Source organism: Rhipicephalus microplus, chromosome 1 (genome assembly GCF_043290135.1).
Source record: "Rhipicephalus microplus isolate Deutch F79 chromosome 1, USDA_Rmic, whole genome shotgun sequence".
Classification (NCBI taxonomy): Eukaryota; Metazoa; Arthropoda; class Arachnida; order Ixodida; family Ixodidae; genus Rhipicephalus; species Rhipicephalus microplus.
Window position 1 is genome coordinate 23,811,817 of NC_134700.1, and position 17,446 is coordinate 23,829,262.

The 17,446-nt window shown below is 48.0% G+C and overlaps 1 protein-coding gene across 6 annotated transcripts in view; it reads left to right on the plus strand.

Annotated features, from left to right (window-relative positions):
* Positions 1–17,446, plus strand: part of LOC119178046 (uncharacterized) — an 831,732-nt gene that overhangs the window by 137,726 nt on the left and 676,560 nt on the right. Inside the window, exon 1 of one of the 6 annotated variants that reach the window (XM_075869251.1) lies at positions 13,213–14,420. The exons of the other annotated variants lie outside the window; for them this stretch is intronic. Coding sequence (XP_075725366.1) covers positions 14,352–14,420 — 69 coding nt within the window. The 5' untranslated portion in view covers positions 13,213–14,351. Of the gene's footprint in view, positions 1–13,212; positions 14,421–17,446 lie in introns of those variants that run through there. 6 annotated transcript variants of the gene reach the window in all.

Below are 17,446 nucleotides of genomic sequence, written 5' to 3' on the forward strand. Positions count from 1 at the left end.
ATGATGCGATGTTTCGTGATCGGGGTCTGCCGAATTTTCGATGTCGACGAAAAGCAATCTTCGTATTGCAGGAGCAGGGCCTTGAGCTGTTCTTGCTTATCGTTCGGAAGTCTGGGATTGACGTCGAAAGCTATGGGAGGGGCTTGGTTCCTCTGAGCAGGTTCCGCAGAATCGGCGAGGGCGAAAACACTGGTGGCTTCGACAATTTCTTCGATGTATGCGACCGTTGTTGCTTTGTTCACATGTTTGTACTCATTGCTAAAATTCGTGAGCATAACCGTTGCTTTGCCTCCCCGCAGCTCTGCAATTCCTCTTGCGACGCAAATATTTCGGGTGACAACCATGCTGACTGCCTTCAACGACGCCTTCCAAGTCAGGTGATTTAGGAGCTCCGACTGAAATAATGAGGCTGGAGCGAGGCGGAATGGTGACTTGTTCTTCCAGCACATTCAAGGCATGGTTCCCCGATGGCGTGCGCGGCGGTAGTGCTTCTTCTGTGGATAACGTTATCGACTTTGTTTTTAGGTTGATGACAGCACCGTGGAGGCATAAGAAGTCCATGCCAAGGATGACATCTCTCGAGCAACGCTGGTGGACATTGAAGTCTGTAGGATAAATACGGCCGTTAATGGTGACTCTCGCTGTACAGATTCCTTCAGGCGTTACGAGATGACCTACGGCTGTGCGGATTTCTGGGCCTTCCCAAGCTGTCCTAACTTTCTTTAACTTCGCGGCGAACGACCCACTGATGACGGAATAGTCGGCTCCAGTATCGACGAGAGCGGTCACACTGTGGCCGTCGATAAGAACGTCGAGGTCGCTAGTTCGCCGTCTCGCATTACAGTTAGTTCGTGGCGTCGGGTCACGGCTGCGTCGGCTTGTTCCGCTGCTTCCATGTTGCGTCGTCAGGCCAGCTTTGGTAAGTGAGCTTTCGCCGTCAGGGCTTTGCCTGGTGGGCGTTGTGTTCGGAAAGCTCCGTCGCGGCGTCGTAGTCGTCGGAGGATCTTCGGTAGTTCGTTGCACAGCAACCGCACCTGCATTGGTTGCTGCCCTTAGTTTCCCGCATACGGGCTAGGAGACCGGCCCCGCGTTGGGCCAGAGTACTGCCGGGGGTGCGGTGACATGCGGCGGCTGGGCGACGGTGAACGGGAAGGATTTCGTGGTGTTCATTGAGTTCCTCTCAGGTAGCCGACGATGTCACGTGGCCGTTCCCCTGGCTGCGGACGTGGTGCATTGACGGTGAAGCCATGCAGTTCCATCTGTCGGTATTGGCAACGGCGGTAAGTGTGCCCGGCCTCGCCGCAGTGGTAGCAAAGTGGGCGGTGGTCAGGGGTGCGCCAAACGTCGGTTTTCCTCGGCGCACTGCGCTGGCGCGCTGGCGAACGGTAGGTCGTCGGTGGGGGTGGTGGCGGCTGTGGCGTCTGGTGACGGAAGTGCTATGGGGTGGCGTTTTGGCGTGCGCGTGGAGGAGGGGCGTGGCGGCGTGCTGCAGTAGCATAGCTGATGACTTGCAGCTGCGGCTCTTGAGGCTGAGGAGCGCCCAGCGACTGCTGGATCTTCTCGCTCACGACGTCCGCGATGGATATCACGTGAGGCTGCGCTGAAGGAAGTAATTTTCGCAGCTCCTCTTGCACGATCGCTCGGATCGTCTCACGCAAGTCAGTGGTTCCAAGCGCTTGAATGCCGGCGTAGCTTGTAGACGAGAAGCTACGGTTATATTGCCGCGTGCGCATCTCGAGCGTCTTCTCTACCTTAGATGCTTCTGAAATGAATTCGGTGACCGTCTTAGGCGGGTTTCTGATCAGCCCGGCGAAGAGTTCCTGCTTTACTCCTCGCATAAGTAGACGGACCTTCTTCTCCTCGGACGTGTCTGAGTCAGCGTGGCGGAGGAGTTTAATCATATCTTCCGTAAATAGCGCCACGTTTTCATTTGGCATCTGCATGCGGGTTTCGAGGAGATTTGCGGCCTTCTCCTTGCGCACCACACTTGTGAAAGTGGTGAGGAACCTGGCGCGAAAGGCGTCCCACGTTGTGAGGCTTCGCTGTTGATTCTCGAACCAGGTCCGAGCAGCATCTTTCAAGGCGAAATACACATGCCGTAGCTTGTCATCGTCTGTCCAGTCATTGAAGGCGGCGACGCGGTCGAACCTTTCGATCCAGCTTTCCGCGTCTTCCAGTGGCGAACCGCGGAAAGTTGGCGGCTCTTTAGGTTGCCGGAGGAGGAGTGGTGCAGGTAGAACCGGCGTTGACATGGTCGCCGTGGTCGACGTCAACGTCTTGGTTTTCTGAGCCTTGTCCAGTAAAAGCCCGTACTCCGGTGGCAGACCTTGTTGCCTGCCGCTAACTCGCTGCTCGTTGCTGGCGTTGGTGTCTTCACGGCGTGGGCTGGGTTCACGGCTTGATGGAGGCGTCCGGTACATGGAAGAAACAGCACCTCCACAAGATGTCACGGGGTCGTGACGTGGCCGAAGACAGGAGACTTCGTGTTGGGATTTAACTGTTTATTTGGACGAACCTGTGCCCGGTAAACGGAAAGTCCAATTACAGCAGCAGTCTTGCACAGATAGCAGTCTTGGACTGATAGCGTCGAACGGAGCGTCGGCCTTCGATCAACAACTGACAAGCGGCGAAGCGCGTCGGCATTTATACTCTTGCCGTCGAATGTTCTAGCGTTATCGCTGGCGTTTGCGTAGGTGTCAGAATAATCTGTACCGTTCGCAGAGTAGGCGTGATCTTATCGAAATGATCTACTACAGTCCGGAAGCTTCTTGAAAACTGCAGGCGCGGTTTGCGCTGAGAATCGTGTGGTGTTTTGGGACGATAACAAAAGTTGGGAAATGGAACGTGGCAATATATATATGTATATTCCTGCTCACGGCTGGTTATTTTTTCACCCTCTTTTCTTTCTTCTTATTTACATTCCATTTGTTCTAATAACTTCCCGTATACATTCCTTGACATTATTGTCTGTTAGATCTCATTAATATTGTGTCAAAACACGGAAAAAACGAGCCCTTAGGTCACACTTCTTTCCCTTATATATATATATATATATATATATATATATATATATATATATATATATATATATATATATATATATAGTTCAATGTTCTGTTGCAATCATGCTTAGTTTATAATTTTGATTATTGCTTATGTTGCCTATAACATTGTTTTACCAAAATTCGCTCTTAACAGGAGGTCCCGACACAGTCATTGACTTTAGGACCTGCTTTTGTATACTAAACACATGTTAATTCTTGTATTCGTAGGAATAAAAAATCTAAAATAAAAAAAAAACTAAAGAAAATTTGAAAGACATTGTAATTGGGTTTTTTTCGTCAAAAAATAGCGAACGTACACCTACTAGCAACTAACGGACAGACTCGTATCTTATGCTATCAAGCATCTTTTATCGTGGGCAGTTCAGAAAGCCACAATTATACTGTTTTTGCCTTACACCGCTGATTATCACTACAAAAAACCCCGATGAAAGCTCTTTCAGAACGGCCGCCACGGCGTCTTGCCAGGACAACTGCGTGTTTTCGTCTGCTAGCGGATGCTTATTGCACCGCCAGCGCCACCAAACCGGAAGTTGTTTTGGCGCCATATGACGGGTCGTCTGACGCGGGGAGTTTCGCAGCTTACCTAGTTCTAGAAACGTTGGCTGCGAGTAGCATTTTATAAGTTTTTCCAAAGTGGATCATCATCATCATCAAGTTACCCCTCATATTTACCGGTGGTTTTAATTGCCCCATAGCAACGCCACTTATTTTAGGTGGTGTTGCTTCGGGTCAAGCGAGCAAGCCAGCCAGCCCTTCTTTTTTTTTTGCTATTTTTAAAACTGGTTTGTCGAACCCCCTACACTTTTTCCCTTCCTAATGTGCGTTATTATTTACCTCGTTCTTATCTGATTTCTCTCTCTTAACAAGCATTGTATATAAATTTCAGTTATAAGGTACAGTGTGGCTAATCCCCCTTGTGGGTATGAGCCAAGATCTTTTAGTCAAGTCAGCCGGGTGGCATGGAGGAGGAGCCCCGCGGTGTGCGTCACCGCATCCGCCAGTGGGAGGCCCGGGCGGAACCGAAGCCCCCGGTGTGTCTTTTTCGCCTGTCACTATTTGCTAGCCCGGCTTGAAGAAGGTGGTGGTGGTTGTTGCCCTGCATTAGGCTACATCAAACACGTTGAATGCTAGAGCTCGGCTACCGTCCGGCGTCTTTAGTTACGGTGTATTCTAGCGGATGCGTTCTCTAAGCTTGCTAGATTTCCTTGGAGAGCGGCGTGGTCCTTTTGTGCCGTGATAAAACGGACGTGGGCGCTGTCAGAAATATACACGCATGGCAGCACTGCAAGCTTCTCGTGACAGCTTCAAAGTACCTCTGATACATACCCCTGTCATACGGCCACCACTGAACTCCATTTATGTCGTTTCGTCGAGGGAGATGCGGTTCGTGTCACATGGTCTGCATTTCGCTGAGGCAGTCAAGTGGTGCTTTTTGGGAATGGAGTCCCGGAACGACCATTTGGCCCCGACTGAGTGTTTTCGTTCCCAGATAGTGACCTCTACGAAGAAAACCGTGGTAACAAAATCGTCTTAATAAACTCAGTCTTAAATTCCCGACATATACCGCATCAAGGACAGGGCAATGCAGTTAATTCCGAGAATCGCCAGTACATATACCCTAACACGGCGCGCAACAAGCCACATGGTCCAACCAGAAATCATGTGCCCAAAGAAATTCATCTTGTGACACTCGAATATTATAGTTCTTTCGCTGATACAGATGGTTTAGTATTACACGTTATACCAATCTTGGCGATGAAAATCGCTGCTATAAGGAGCTTCGTCATTTTGTTAGTGTTCCTTCAAATGATGTTTGCGTGATTAAGGAGGGGTTTCATGCGCACTCCTTCCAGCGAATTGCGAGGAATCCCTCTGGTGGCGCCTAGGCAACCTTATTCTTGTCTTCGTTGAGCCTCTCGTTAACGCATCTACCGGTTTGTAGCATGCACCACACGTAATAACATCCGTTGCACGCTGCAAGCCTGTTACGGTGGTTCTTTTTGCACACACCTTTCTCGCTGTGCCCTTCGGCTTTGTCTTTTGGCAAATTAAGACTGTTTAGTTTGTTGGGTGCCGAAAAAACGACATGCATGTCGCAACGCTGTGCTAGTTTCTTCGGGTCAGGTGAAACTATAGTTTTCTAGCGCTTGAAAGAACACACGGACAGATGAATGCAGGACACGCAGTGTTTCTTTGTGCGCTAGAAAGCTACGTACAGTATGACGTACCAACACGCTCAAGACGCTACGTTATGTGAAACGCTATGAGTGTACGGAATCATTGCTACATATTTCGTTGTTGGCGTAGGGCGCACTTGTGTTGCTCCATTGGAGCAGAGTTAGTTGCCTCAGTAAGTTTTCTGCAACAGAGGTCATGCTGTGTTGTGAGTATCCTGAGTCAGCTGAATGTTTCGTTTGCTGTCTGATTTTCGAAGACAAGCAGTGCTCGCAGGACTTCTTTGAAGTGCTACTAAGGCACATCTTAAAGATGCCTCGCTTGACGAGTGCGATGAATAATATGGCAGTAATGATTTTTAGCACGTGGGTGTAATACCAGCATCTCTGATCAGTGATTACATTGAAAAGAAACTGGACATCGCAAGATAAAATGACATCATCACAGGGAATTTCAAAAGACACTTCAAAGGGTTCTACACACATTAGAACAATAGGAACAGCCATGTTCTAAGTGTTCGGATGAGCTGTCAATAAATAATAAAAAATCATACGCAAAACCTTAAGCACATGCGACCCTTGTAGTGCTTCATTGATGTCTCTGTTTAACTTTGATAAGCGCAAATTACTTAAAACTGGAGTGAGGCAGGACCAAATACGCACACCATTATTCTGCAGATATGCTGATCCCTTCCAAGTGATGAAAGTCGATGATAAATAAAGGTAAGCTTGTTAAAGCTTTCTACAGAAACACCTAGTTCATACTGAAATTTGACAATTCCAAATTTTTCATGGGATTCGAGAATGCAAGTCATTACTTAGGTGTAAGGGAGGGAACAGTAAAGGTTCTATATATCTGATGGGCATCCTTCTCGGCAGATACAAAGAACCTCTAATATTATCTTTGCTAGATATGAAGAACATTTATTCTTCACCACCACGCACCCAAGTAATGACTTGCATTTCTCAGCAGATATAAAGGGTCTTCATTGAAAATGCTGTAGACCCGTGTGCTCAGGTTTGGGTGCACGTTTAAGAACCCCAGTTGGTCGAAATTTCCGCAGCCCTCTACTACAGCGTCTCCCAATATCAGATGATGGTTTTGGGACGTTAAACCCCCCATATCAATCAAGGGGCCTTCGTTATTGCCACGCGCGTCTCTTATTTTCACTTTCCTTCGGTTTTCGGCCACAATGCCTGCCCGGAATGCCCAGCACAAACTGTGCCGCATTGTTCGAGAAGGTTCGCGATCATTGTAAATCGTTCCTTCAAGACTTCGCACAGAACGCGGTCACTGGAAATTATTCCAGAGCTTGCGCGACGATCAGTAATAAAGCTGGAATGCTTGACGGCACATTTGTAAATGGCCGACGTGCTTAGCGGCTTGTCAGCTGATCGACGGCCGACGCTCTGTTCGCCGCTATCAGTGGCAGTGTGTATTGCTGTACTGGGGCTTTCCGCTTTACCGACCACAAGTGCGGCCACAGGAGTCATCCACCGGATCCCATTAACGTGTGGTGCATGCTATGTCAGACAAACCGGTAGATGTGTTAATAAGAAGACGAACGAACACAAAAATAAGATTACCAAGGTGCAGCCAGATGGCACGGTAAGTGGCCGGAAGGGTACCTCGCAATTTTCACTGAAAGGAGTGCGCATGGAACCCCTCTTTAATCACGCAAACATCATTTGAAGAAGCATTAACGAAATGACGAGGCTCTTTATAGAAGCGCTTTTCATCGCCAAGTTTGGTATCACGTGTAATGGTAAACAATCTGTATCAGTGAAAGAACTAGAATATTTGAGTGTCACACGATGAATTTCTCTGGGTACATGATTTCTGGTTTGAGCACGTGGCTTAAAGGACTCTAAAGTCAAATAACAATTTGTCAGAGTGAAAGCCTGTTATATGACATCTAAAACGACTATATTATCAACAGCTGTGTCCTGCTTACTGAAAAATTAAAGTAAATGCACAAGAATACATTCGCCGAAGTAGGACATTCGAAAAATGATACCTATGGCATCAGACAAACCGCCTACATTTAATCACTCATAATTGACCTAGCCGGATTAAATAAAGATTTTTTCGTGCATCAAGAGACGCAATAAAATGCTGCTTGTGCGTTTCTGTTTGATTTATGAAAAAAAGAACCGCTGGACGTTAATATGGCGACTGGCGCGACTGGTTCGAAAATTCAATTTTCGCGCTGTTGCACTGGACAGGTCATGCCATCTAGCTGGGCGCAGTTAAACTAAAATACGTCTGCCGTCTCGGAGCCAATGGCAGGCAGTTGATCAATGACCGTTGTTGCTGCTGTGGCTCCTGCTGCTTTCGTTTTGTCTACTAGTGTCGGTGACCGCGCAGCAAAGCCGGGCAAGGTCGTGCACAACAACAGGGTCGTGAGTCGGTCCGCTTCTTCAGGCGGGTAATTTGAAGCGCGCTAACACGATGCGGACCACTCATACGTGACTCAATTTCAAAATAAGCCCTTAATTGGCACGAAAGTAACACTACGTGGTTTCTGGACTGCTATTTCAACAATAAACTTCGATTTAATTGTTGTCTTTAGTGTCCCTTCAATTGTTACGTGCCGTGTACTCGTGAATCTCGGAATGAACTGTGGTGTTGAAAGTTATACCACAGTCCATCAATAGTTTTTTTACTGGTCATGAAGCTTCGGCGAAAGTTTGATATGAGCAGTAGCAATGGCTAGGGGCGCCCTCGCCCACGTCGGGGCACCAGAGAGGCCGCGGCGCTGCAATTGTAGGGCACCCAACGTAGCTGTGAAACTTTATGAAAGGGCTGGTCAAGGGGCTCGGACTTTTTTTTTTACTGCCCCCAAACAAGCTCGCGCAGCTTCCCTACGCTTGACCAACTTCCTTCCACGCGCAGTGACGTCAACTCTGTGATCGGCGCAGCTCGTGATTGGTCTAAACCAGGTCTCAACAAACATTAACGAATTCAACGTCGCCAGTCGCAGAGTTGGCGTCACTGCTCGTGAAAGGAAGTTGGTCAAGCGTAGGAAGGATGCATGAGTCTGTTTGGGGACTGTAAAAAGAAAGTCGGAGGCCGTTGGCTGCCCTTTAAATGTAGCCGTGAAGGTTCAATACGTCTTCAGAGTGAGGTTAGCTTAAAAAAAAAAATCGGGAAAGCTCTAAGACAGTGAAATTCAGCGGCGAATGAGGCCTTGAGGCTACAAATTCAACGGTATGCTGATTCCACTGCAGATATGCTACCCGCTATAAAAAACACGCTGCTTGTTTTTTTTTTTTGTTTACGTGAAGCATCTAGAGAAAATTTGTGTAACATTCAGAGACCTTCAACGATTCTAGTGGTTCTTATCGCGTCGCGGAAGTGCAGTGGCTGCAATGTTTAACGGCAGCGCGTATAGCCAAACTTTCGGGCTATATAAACATTCCGTGTTTCTATACGAAGATATACATCTTAAATTTGCCTCGTGTTCACTAAACCAACAGCCACTTTAAATTAATCAGTGCTTTGAATTGAGCGAGTGACCAGGATCAAGCAATACTTCATACGACGTTTGCCACGTTGTCGTGTTTTGTTTTGCGTTGATTTATGACTACGGTGCCATAGCGCATTCCAAGTTCGGTTGGCCATGCAATGTAGTTCCCAGTCCTTTACTCTGCTGTGTCGCTTAGTCATGTTGTTTTCCCGGTCCTTCTTTATTGTTTTCACTGTATAATCAGTGGTATTGTTTAAGGAGGCATGTAAGGCGAGAGCCTTACATGCCTACTTAAACGTGAAAATTGACTGACTGCGTCCCGCGCTGGCGGCGTCAACATGTGATGCAAAAAGTTATCTTCTCGTGCTCATGATGCGTTGATACCGAAAATTGATTTCACGCTTTTACAGCCTGCGCAAGTTTTATACAGCGTTTTGGTGCAATCTCTCTTGCGCCGTCACCCTAGCAAACGTTTATTGGTAGCACTGAAGTCTCTGTTCCATGCAACGGATGTGTGCTTTGATTTTTAAAGCTGTGAGGAGTTGCATGTAGATCCGCCTGTTTGGAATTTCGCCTCTACACTTATCTCTTAGTCACTTATTTTAGTCACTCTCTTATCTTTTAGTCACTTATCTTATCATCTTAGTGCCTGTATGAACGAAAATGGTGATCATTTCACTTATTTATTCTGACAGTAATGATCGACCTTGAACACTCACCGGTACTCCGTTTCGGCAGCAAATAAAAAAAAAAACATTATTATATGTATAGTCGACTCAACAGTTGAACTATCTTCGGAGTGAGCGTCATCGCAGGGCCGAGAAACTTCTCACGACATCACTGTGCAGGGAAGCGCTGACCGTAGCGCACGAAAAATATCTTCAATGTTAGAAACATTTTCAAGTGTCGTTATTACTGAACCTGAGCTTCAAGAAAATTAATCTATAGAAACTGAAATAGACGGAAACCCACAGGCCTTTGTAGCACGAAAAGTCACCGACAATTACGATACTCTCTCATGCAAATTCTGAGCGCAGCTTTGGGTTGAAGCAACGCCAATTATGTTTAAAGTTCTGGCTATCGGCAGTTGTACCGTTGTAACATTCGTTACATATTGCTACAGAAATTGCCCGTGCTCGAGTGCTACGCACATCACTTTGTGCATTACATGGCGAACGAAGATGAACGCCGACATCTCCGTAACGATAAGCGAAAACACTCGCTGCGCACTTGCCAGCCTTGCATGCGCACGGGCTCCGACTGAAGGGCCAACGCGCGTGAGAAAGGAAGGAAGCGATGGCAGAGGCCAGTGGCTCGTGATATCAACAGACTCCGCGTTTCATGTTTATCGTCTTCGTTCGCTCTATCGGCTATACGCCGACGACGCCGGTCAACGTAGGAACCCTCAAGATGGCGAAGTGCTAAAAGAAAACGGACTCTTATGAAGAACACAGGACAAGTTTAGAATAACGCATCCAACTGGCAGTTATTCTAAACGCGGATAACGAGTGCCTAAAGCTGCGCTCTAAAAGCACAGCGCATTGCGTAGAACGTAGTGCACTGAAATCTGCGTACACAACTGTAGAAGTCAGTTTCTTGAAGATTTGAACACGTCTGATTCTCGCCATATTCTTCATCAAACTTGTATAACAACGTTCTTGCACTATTTCGCTTTCGCGATTCATTTTGCAACGCTAGATTTCACGTTTTAACAGCGCGTACAAGGCCGCAGCTTGGTGGCCGTCGCGCAGAAAGCATAACTACGGCGGACGCCGCCGAAGCGGAGCATGGCAGTGACGTGGCCGGCGTCATCGCCGCGCCGCGAAGTCACTGTCCCGCCCATTCGTCAGACTTTGCCCCGCCGTGGGCGCCCTTAGCGCTTGCTTCTGTTCCTATTGGCGGCAAAATTGAGCAGAGTCGCCGCCTGGAGGCAACTGGCCGAAGTGTGGATTACTCCGTGCGTCGTCTGCTAGCCACGCCGTGTTTCTATGTACGCGTACGTCATGCACGTTCTCAAAGTGTGGTTTGTCCGGTCATGTAAGCGCGAGTGTAACTGTTTCAACGTATGCCTGAAATGACGTACGAAAGCATTTGGTCTTGCTCGGCTGCTGATGCATTGTAATCAAATTGGCGAGTGCGATGTTCCAGAATGCTGTATATTGACGTCGTACCCTCCATTCACCAGAATAACTTCAGAGTGGGTGCCGCTTTCTGTTTCAAGCTCATTGCAAAATGCTCTTGGCATCCTCCCAAACATGACCACTAATAAATGGTGTGTGAAGGCAGCATTTTATAGCGACTAGGTTGTAAAAATTAAAAAAAAATATATACAGGCTCTAGGCCATGCACTTGCGCGCTGTACAACTACAGCACTCTAGTTCTATCGATCATGCGAGGAGTCTTAGCTGTGTTTATCTTGCCTTGGTACCACTACATAGAAAAAAAAAATGGCAGATCCCACGTGCAGTGCGAATCCATGATAGGCGAAGCACGAATGAGAAATTCTGATATATGTCACTTTCAGCACAATCAGCACAACGTTACGAGGTGGAGGTAAATGATGCCGTACATGACTTCCTGTGCTTGCTGCTGCCAATTTATACCCGCAAACTTCTTAATCTCATCTGTCCACCTAACCTTCTATCTCCCCCTAACCCGCTTGCCTTCTCTGGGAATCTAGTCAGATACCCTTAATGGCCAGCGGCTATCCTGTCTACGCGCTACATGCCCGGCCATGTCCATTTCCTCTTCTTGGTTTCAGCTATGATATCCTTAACCCCCGTTTGTTCCCTAATCCACTCTGCTCTCTTTTTGTCTCTTAAGGTTACACCTACCATTTTTCTTTCCATTGCTCGCTGCGTCCTCCTCAATTTAAGCTGAAGCCTCTTTGTAAGTTTCCAGGTTTCTGCTCCGTAGCTAAGTACCGGCAAGATACAGCTGCTATATACCTTTCTCTTAAGGGATAGTGGCAATCTACCTGTCAGGACCGGGTTAACAGGCGGAACATGAGAGAGGCCTTTGTCCTGCAGTGGACGTAGTCAGGCTGATGATGATCATGACATGACTTCCGTGTCATGATTGTCATGTTTGGATATGTCGTTTACCTTCGTCATCTATTCACCTCACGTGATACCAAATTTAGTGTATGCGGCGCTAGCGAAACGGCCGCGAGCATGCTATGAGCGTGGTATGTTGTCATGTTCTTACATGAGACACGTGTCAGTCTTATCATGTTTGCACCAGTCATATATTTCGTCATCCATTGACGCCACGTAACACGAAATTTGGTATATGTGGAGCTAGCAAAACGGCCGCGAGCGCATCATGAAGAGCCCAATATACTCCAATGTTGCGTTGACGCGCGCGCACGCTGCGTACAGCGACGCTACGTTAGCAAAACGCGAGCACTCTATAATCTGATGCCAGGCGCGAGCAGCGTCCGTCGGCGTGGCCCGACGGCAACCGGCGTGAAATGCGACATGCTGCATTTCGCGCCGATGCGTTACCCGGACAACACTGCGTCTCCCTCTTTTCGTGACGGAGGGATGCCGGACGCGCTGAAACGCGCATGCGTCAAAGCAGCGCGGCGCGTGCCTGCGAGTACATGGCAGGACCGGTGCCTGGCGTGGCAACGCCGGCGTGACGCGACGAAATGAACGCCGGCGAGCACGCGCACACCGTCACGCCGAAATGTACTGGCGCCTTGACTGTGGCATGTAGTCATGTTCTCACATGACACGCATCTCATGATTATCATGTTTGCACCAGTCACATACCGTCGTCATCCATTGAAATCACGTAATACCTAAATTTGGCATATGTGAAGCTAGCGAAACGGCCGCAAGCGCATCATCAGTGTGGCATGTAGTCATGTTACATGACACGAATCTCATGTTTGCACCAGTATCATACCTTCGTCATCCCTTCACGTCCCTTAGTGCCAAATTTGGTATGAGTGAAGCTAGCGAAACGGCCGCCAGCGCACGCTGAGCGTGGCATGTAGTCATGTTGTGACATGACACGCATGTAATGATTATCATGTTTGCACCAGTCACATACCTTCATCATCCATTCACGTTCTGTAATAGCAAATTTGGTATATGTGACGCTAGTGAAACGGCCGCGAGCGCATCATGAGCGTGGCATGTAGTTATGTTTTTACATGAAAGGCATGTCGCGGTTATCATGGTAGGGTCTTTATTTAGCTTGTGTTCGCCATGCAATCATGCCATACCATACCAGTTCTGCAACATGTCATGTGAACAAAACCACAGCAAGAGCTCCAGGACCATGAAATGTAAATCGTGACATTCATGACATAACTGTCATGATTTTCACGTTATTACTAGTCAAATATGTTCTTCATACAGTCATGTTATGCCATACCAATTTTGGTATCGATACAATTAACGAAACGGCCAGGAGACATGAAAGTCGTAGAAGGAGAGACAGACAGATAGATAGAAACGCATAAGGTCGCTAAAGTTCGCTATGAAATGCTTCGCATTGAAAATTGCCATCACATAAACTGTGACACATCAGTACCTAAACTGTACTTAAAACAGAGTTAAGAAGCCCCGACGTTGGGAATGGATTCAGATGTCATGCCTTATATATAATGTCGTATAATTTCACTGAAAATTTCGTCTTTCTTGCTTTGTCTTGAGCGTTTGTGTGACATTGTTAGTGACCGACGGAAAGCAGTGGTAATTTTCTGTCTGAAAAAAAAAAAAACACGCTTGTCCCATTAACCAGGCCTTTGTTGCAGCACTCTCATGCACGTAATTCATCGATGAAAGCTTTCTGCTGAACTCTTAGATAAGATTTATATATCTTTTTACTGGTGCAAGAACATGTGTGTACACGTGGTAAACGCAGTGTAGCGCAAAGCGACCACAGCCGCTAAGGTTTCCTGGCTAGACTTATCGACTGTCCCTCATTTCATGGTGAACAGAATGAGAAAAAGAAAAAAAAAATATACGTATAAGGTGCGAACGGTGGTACCGAGCTAATCGCACAGATATGTGGGCTTTCTACGATCTTTCTTTCTTTTGTAGTATGCAGATCACAAAGATGTGAATAAGTAGTTCAGTCACGCTACAGCAGTGCGTAGCAGGCGGAACACAGGCTAACCACGTCCTATGAAAGACGGAATGCGGTTTACTCGCGGGTAATGTTAACGTTGCATAGGCTTCGTGCACTGATTCAGTAGAGAAGAGCGTAAATATTAACAGTAAACTGTAGTCAACGCACCTTATCTGCCGACAATCGGCTCAGACCGCACGCAATGAAGCGCCGTGAGTGTATTTGTATACGCGCTGCCGACCGCCTATCCACACTTTTGCGGGATGGTGCTGCCACCTATAGCTCGATCTCGCCGCGAACTTTCGCCGAAGCTTCACGACCAGTAAAAGTATTAAAGTACTCTTTTTAGACTAAGAGGAGCTTCGCCCCATAAATGTGCCGACGTTGCCGGAGTGACCTACAATAGGCTATATCACCTAACGCAGTAGCTAGATAACATTTCTTTGCGAGCACTACGTTGGCTTTCTCGGAGAATGTGCCGCCGCGCTGGCGGCGCCCGACGGGTCAGTTGCCATAGCGACGCCGTCGTGTTTTTGCGGCACGCGCTCTAACAGCTGATGGATCCAGTTGTGCCCTCGGTGCGGCAGCGCATCGCTCTCTGGGAGGAGCGGCTGCAGCGCACGCAGGTAAGCACGCAAGTGGCATAGCAGCATTGTTTTTTTTTTTTTCGGTTGCACAGCCTCCCGTCTCCAGAACGGTTCAAACGGTCCGGAAAAACAGCGTTCGTACCGTGGGTTGGCTTTTGTGAGCCGCCACTGTGTTAAACGAACCTGGGAGAAACAGCTATAGGGAAGGCTGTTCGGGCAACGTCGCGCTTGACGGCCATCGTGCATGTAGGTCTGATGAACGCTGTTCTGTTGTTGGTGGAACTTCGCCGTCTGCAGCGTTTCGCCACGGCTGCAAGCAGTGAGCGCGCGCGTGTACGTTCTTCATTCTAAAAACAAAAACACGGACGCACAAGTCCCGCGAACGCACGCCCTGTCTTCTTTTAAATGCGAAGCATTTTTTAGTGAACTTCGGTGACTTTGAGCGTATCCTTCTATCTGGCCGCTCACGTTTGGGTGTTATCGGGATCACCCCCTTAACTTGGCGTGAACCAAAATCAGCATGGGAGGGTAAGATGGTTTGACAAATATGACGCGCTGATCAAGCCATGAATAATGTCAATCCCGTCGCGTACGTCGTCAAACACTTCCCGTCAGACAGTGGCACATACACACGGGCGGGTATGCGCCGCTGGTATGCGGGTATGTGCCACAAGTGATTGACACTTAGTATCTACCCAGGAACCACGACAACACACATGGGCAATTTAGACGCGTCAGCGTTAAGCAATACCCGACACCGGTAGCGTCGACCCAACTAAGGCAAAGAATAAATGCAAGTGTTAAGGAAATCCTGACATTGGCAACGCTGACCCTCCGACGAATGCAAATAATGAACTTCAGGGTCCCAGCAGGAATCGAACCCAAGCATTCTGCGCGGCGGTCAAGCATTCTACCACAGAGCTACGCCAGGTCTAGGAACTACTCTTCAAATAGACGCTAATCTTCGTGAAACGTCAATAGTGGTTGCAGTACTGCGTACCCAATTTTATAAACATTACATATGTACTCCTTTGATACAGCCGTCACGTTGGGCTAACGTCAATCGTAGTTAGGTGCCATGCGCTGAAGAGGATTTATATAGCAGTGTCCAGGGTCAGCATCAGCGCTTCATATCAGCTTCTGGTTTTGCTGATACGCATGCTCCAGTTGACATTGTTGCGCAAGTGCAAACAATTAGTGTAGTAAACAGCTGCAACTCTTCAACATATGTCTAGCTGTGCGTGCAACATTTGTACATATATTTAGCGTCATTTCATGACGTGCCGCTCAACAAAAACATTGCAACACAGTCACGTTCCGTCCGCATGCTTCACATAACGTCGATTCCCAGGTACGTGGAATCGGCCGAATTTTAAGAGTGAATACTTACCGGCTATAGCTGTGTTATGCTGAACGTTCGTGTTTGCCTATTTTCAGCCGAGACATTGCTGTTATATCGAGCGTGCATCACTTCGGTTTACACCGCATTGAGAGGTTAGGGGGTGACATTCTACGTGACGTCAAAGACAGGTTGTATACCCAAGCATGACGGCCACCGTGACTGCAGGGGAGGACACAAACGTTCCGTCCCTGTTCGCCAGCCGCGCCAATTAGGGTAAGCACAAAAGAAGGGGGAGAGCACCGGCACTAATCTGTTGTCACCCTTTCTTGCCCCGCGCTTTTATCTAGAGTTCACGCAGCGCCTCAACCAGCTGGTAACCAAAGAAGGCGGCCACGCAGATAATGGAATTTGCACGCTCGCTTCTGCGCATTCACCTACACACTGGATAAATCCGCGCCGTGTAAGGTAGATGTGCGTGTGTGTTTTCCTGGTTGCTAATGGGCCACTTTCCGTGGTTTTAATCACCTAAAACTTGTAGTTATGTTCTAATTGTTTTATATGTCCGTGTGGTTGGTTGCGTAGGGCTACAGCAACGTTTGTGACGCCAACACACATGGTGAAGATTGTGCAAAACTAGTACTTGCCTTTATACAATAGATAATAATACTAGCCAGCATCTAAAAGTGGGAGCGTGATAATAATGTACATTTGAATGTAGTGCACTTGGGCACCGTGGTTATGATTCTTCGCGGTTTACCTGAAAGTGACAGTTTCCATCCAGGACCACAACAGTAGCATTACGGGAGGGGCAGGCCGCTAGGAGCCGGCGTATATTTAGATGCACGCGGTCAAGGAGCCTAGGTGGTCGTATTTTTCAGAGCTCTTCATTACTGTGTGCCTCGGGATAATATAACGGTTTTGCATGTGAGACGCCGGAAATTATTGTTAAATTAATTAGTTCCCGATTGCTACGCTTGTGTGGGCGTTAAACAAGCTCTGTCCCTATTTGTACAACCAAATCTTCGACCGGGTGACTGACCACGCATGGGAATACCTTTCTGGGGGCGTTGGCCGTTGGGCACGAATTCTACCATCGCGCCGTCTACCGAGGAAGGCGAAAGCACTCTAGCGCAGATGTGCTCTCACGACCACCCGCAAAATTTTATAGAACGGAAACCCTTGATTTCCCCTCACTGCTGTTAGCATGTCACAGACATGCCATCTGGTCGGTGAAAAAGAATTGTCTCTCATATGCCCCCCTGCTCATCAACGTCCGGATACCCGCGTGCTCTTCGCTGCCAAGCAACGCATTTCGCGAAATGGGGACCCAGCTATTATACCGTGGTCGCGTAAATGGCGTCTCGTCATAACAAGCCATATGCGGTCAGATGCCTGCGCATATGTTCAGGCTGAACCGCAACGTGCACACACTGGTTAGCTTAAAGCGTATCCGCCGATGTTACTACTGGCGCGGTATGTACACGTTTGTTCGAAAATACATTCGTTCATGTTTGTTATGTCAGCAGCGGGAGCCGTTTCCTCAATCACCCGGTCAACTGCAGCCTTCACCACGCCCTGCACGCCCATTTGGCCGCGTTGGGATTGACCTGTGTGGCCCAATGTTATCGATGGGTGATTGTCGCTGCCTTCTGACAAGATACACAAAAACGGCAGCTCTACCTTCGGCTGGTGCTCGCGACGTTGCCAACTACATCTTACATCG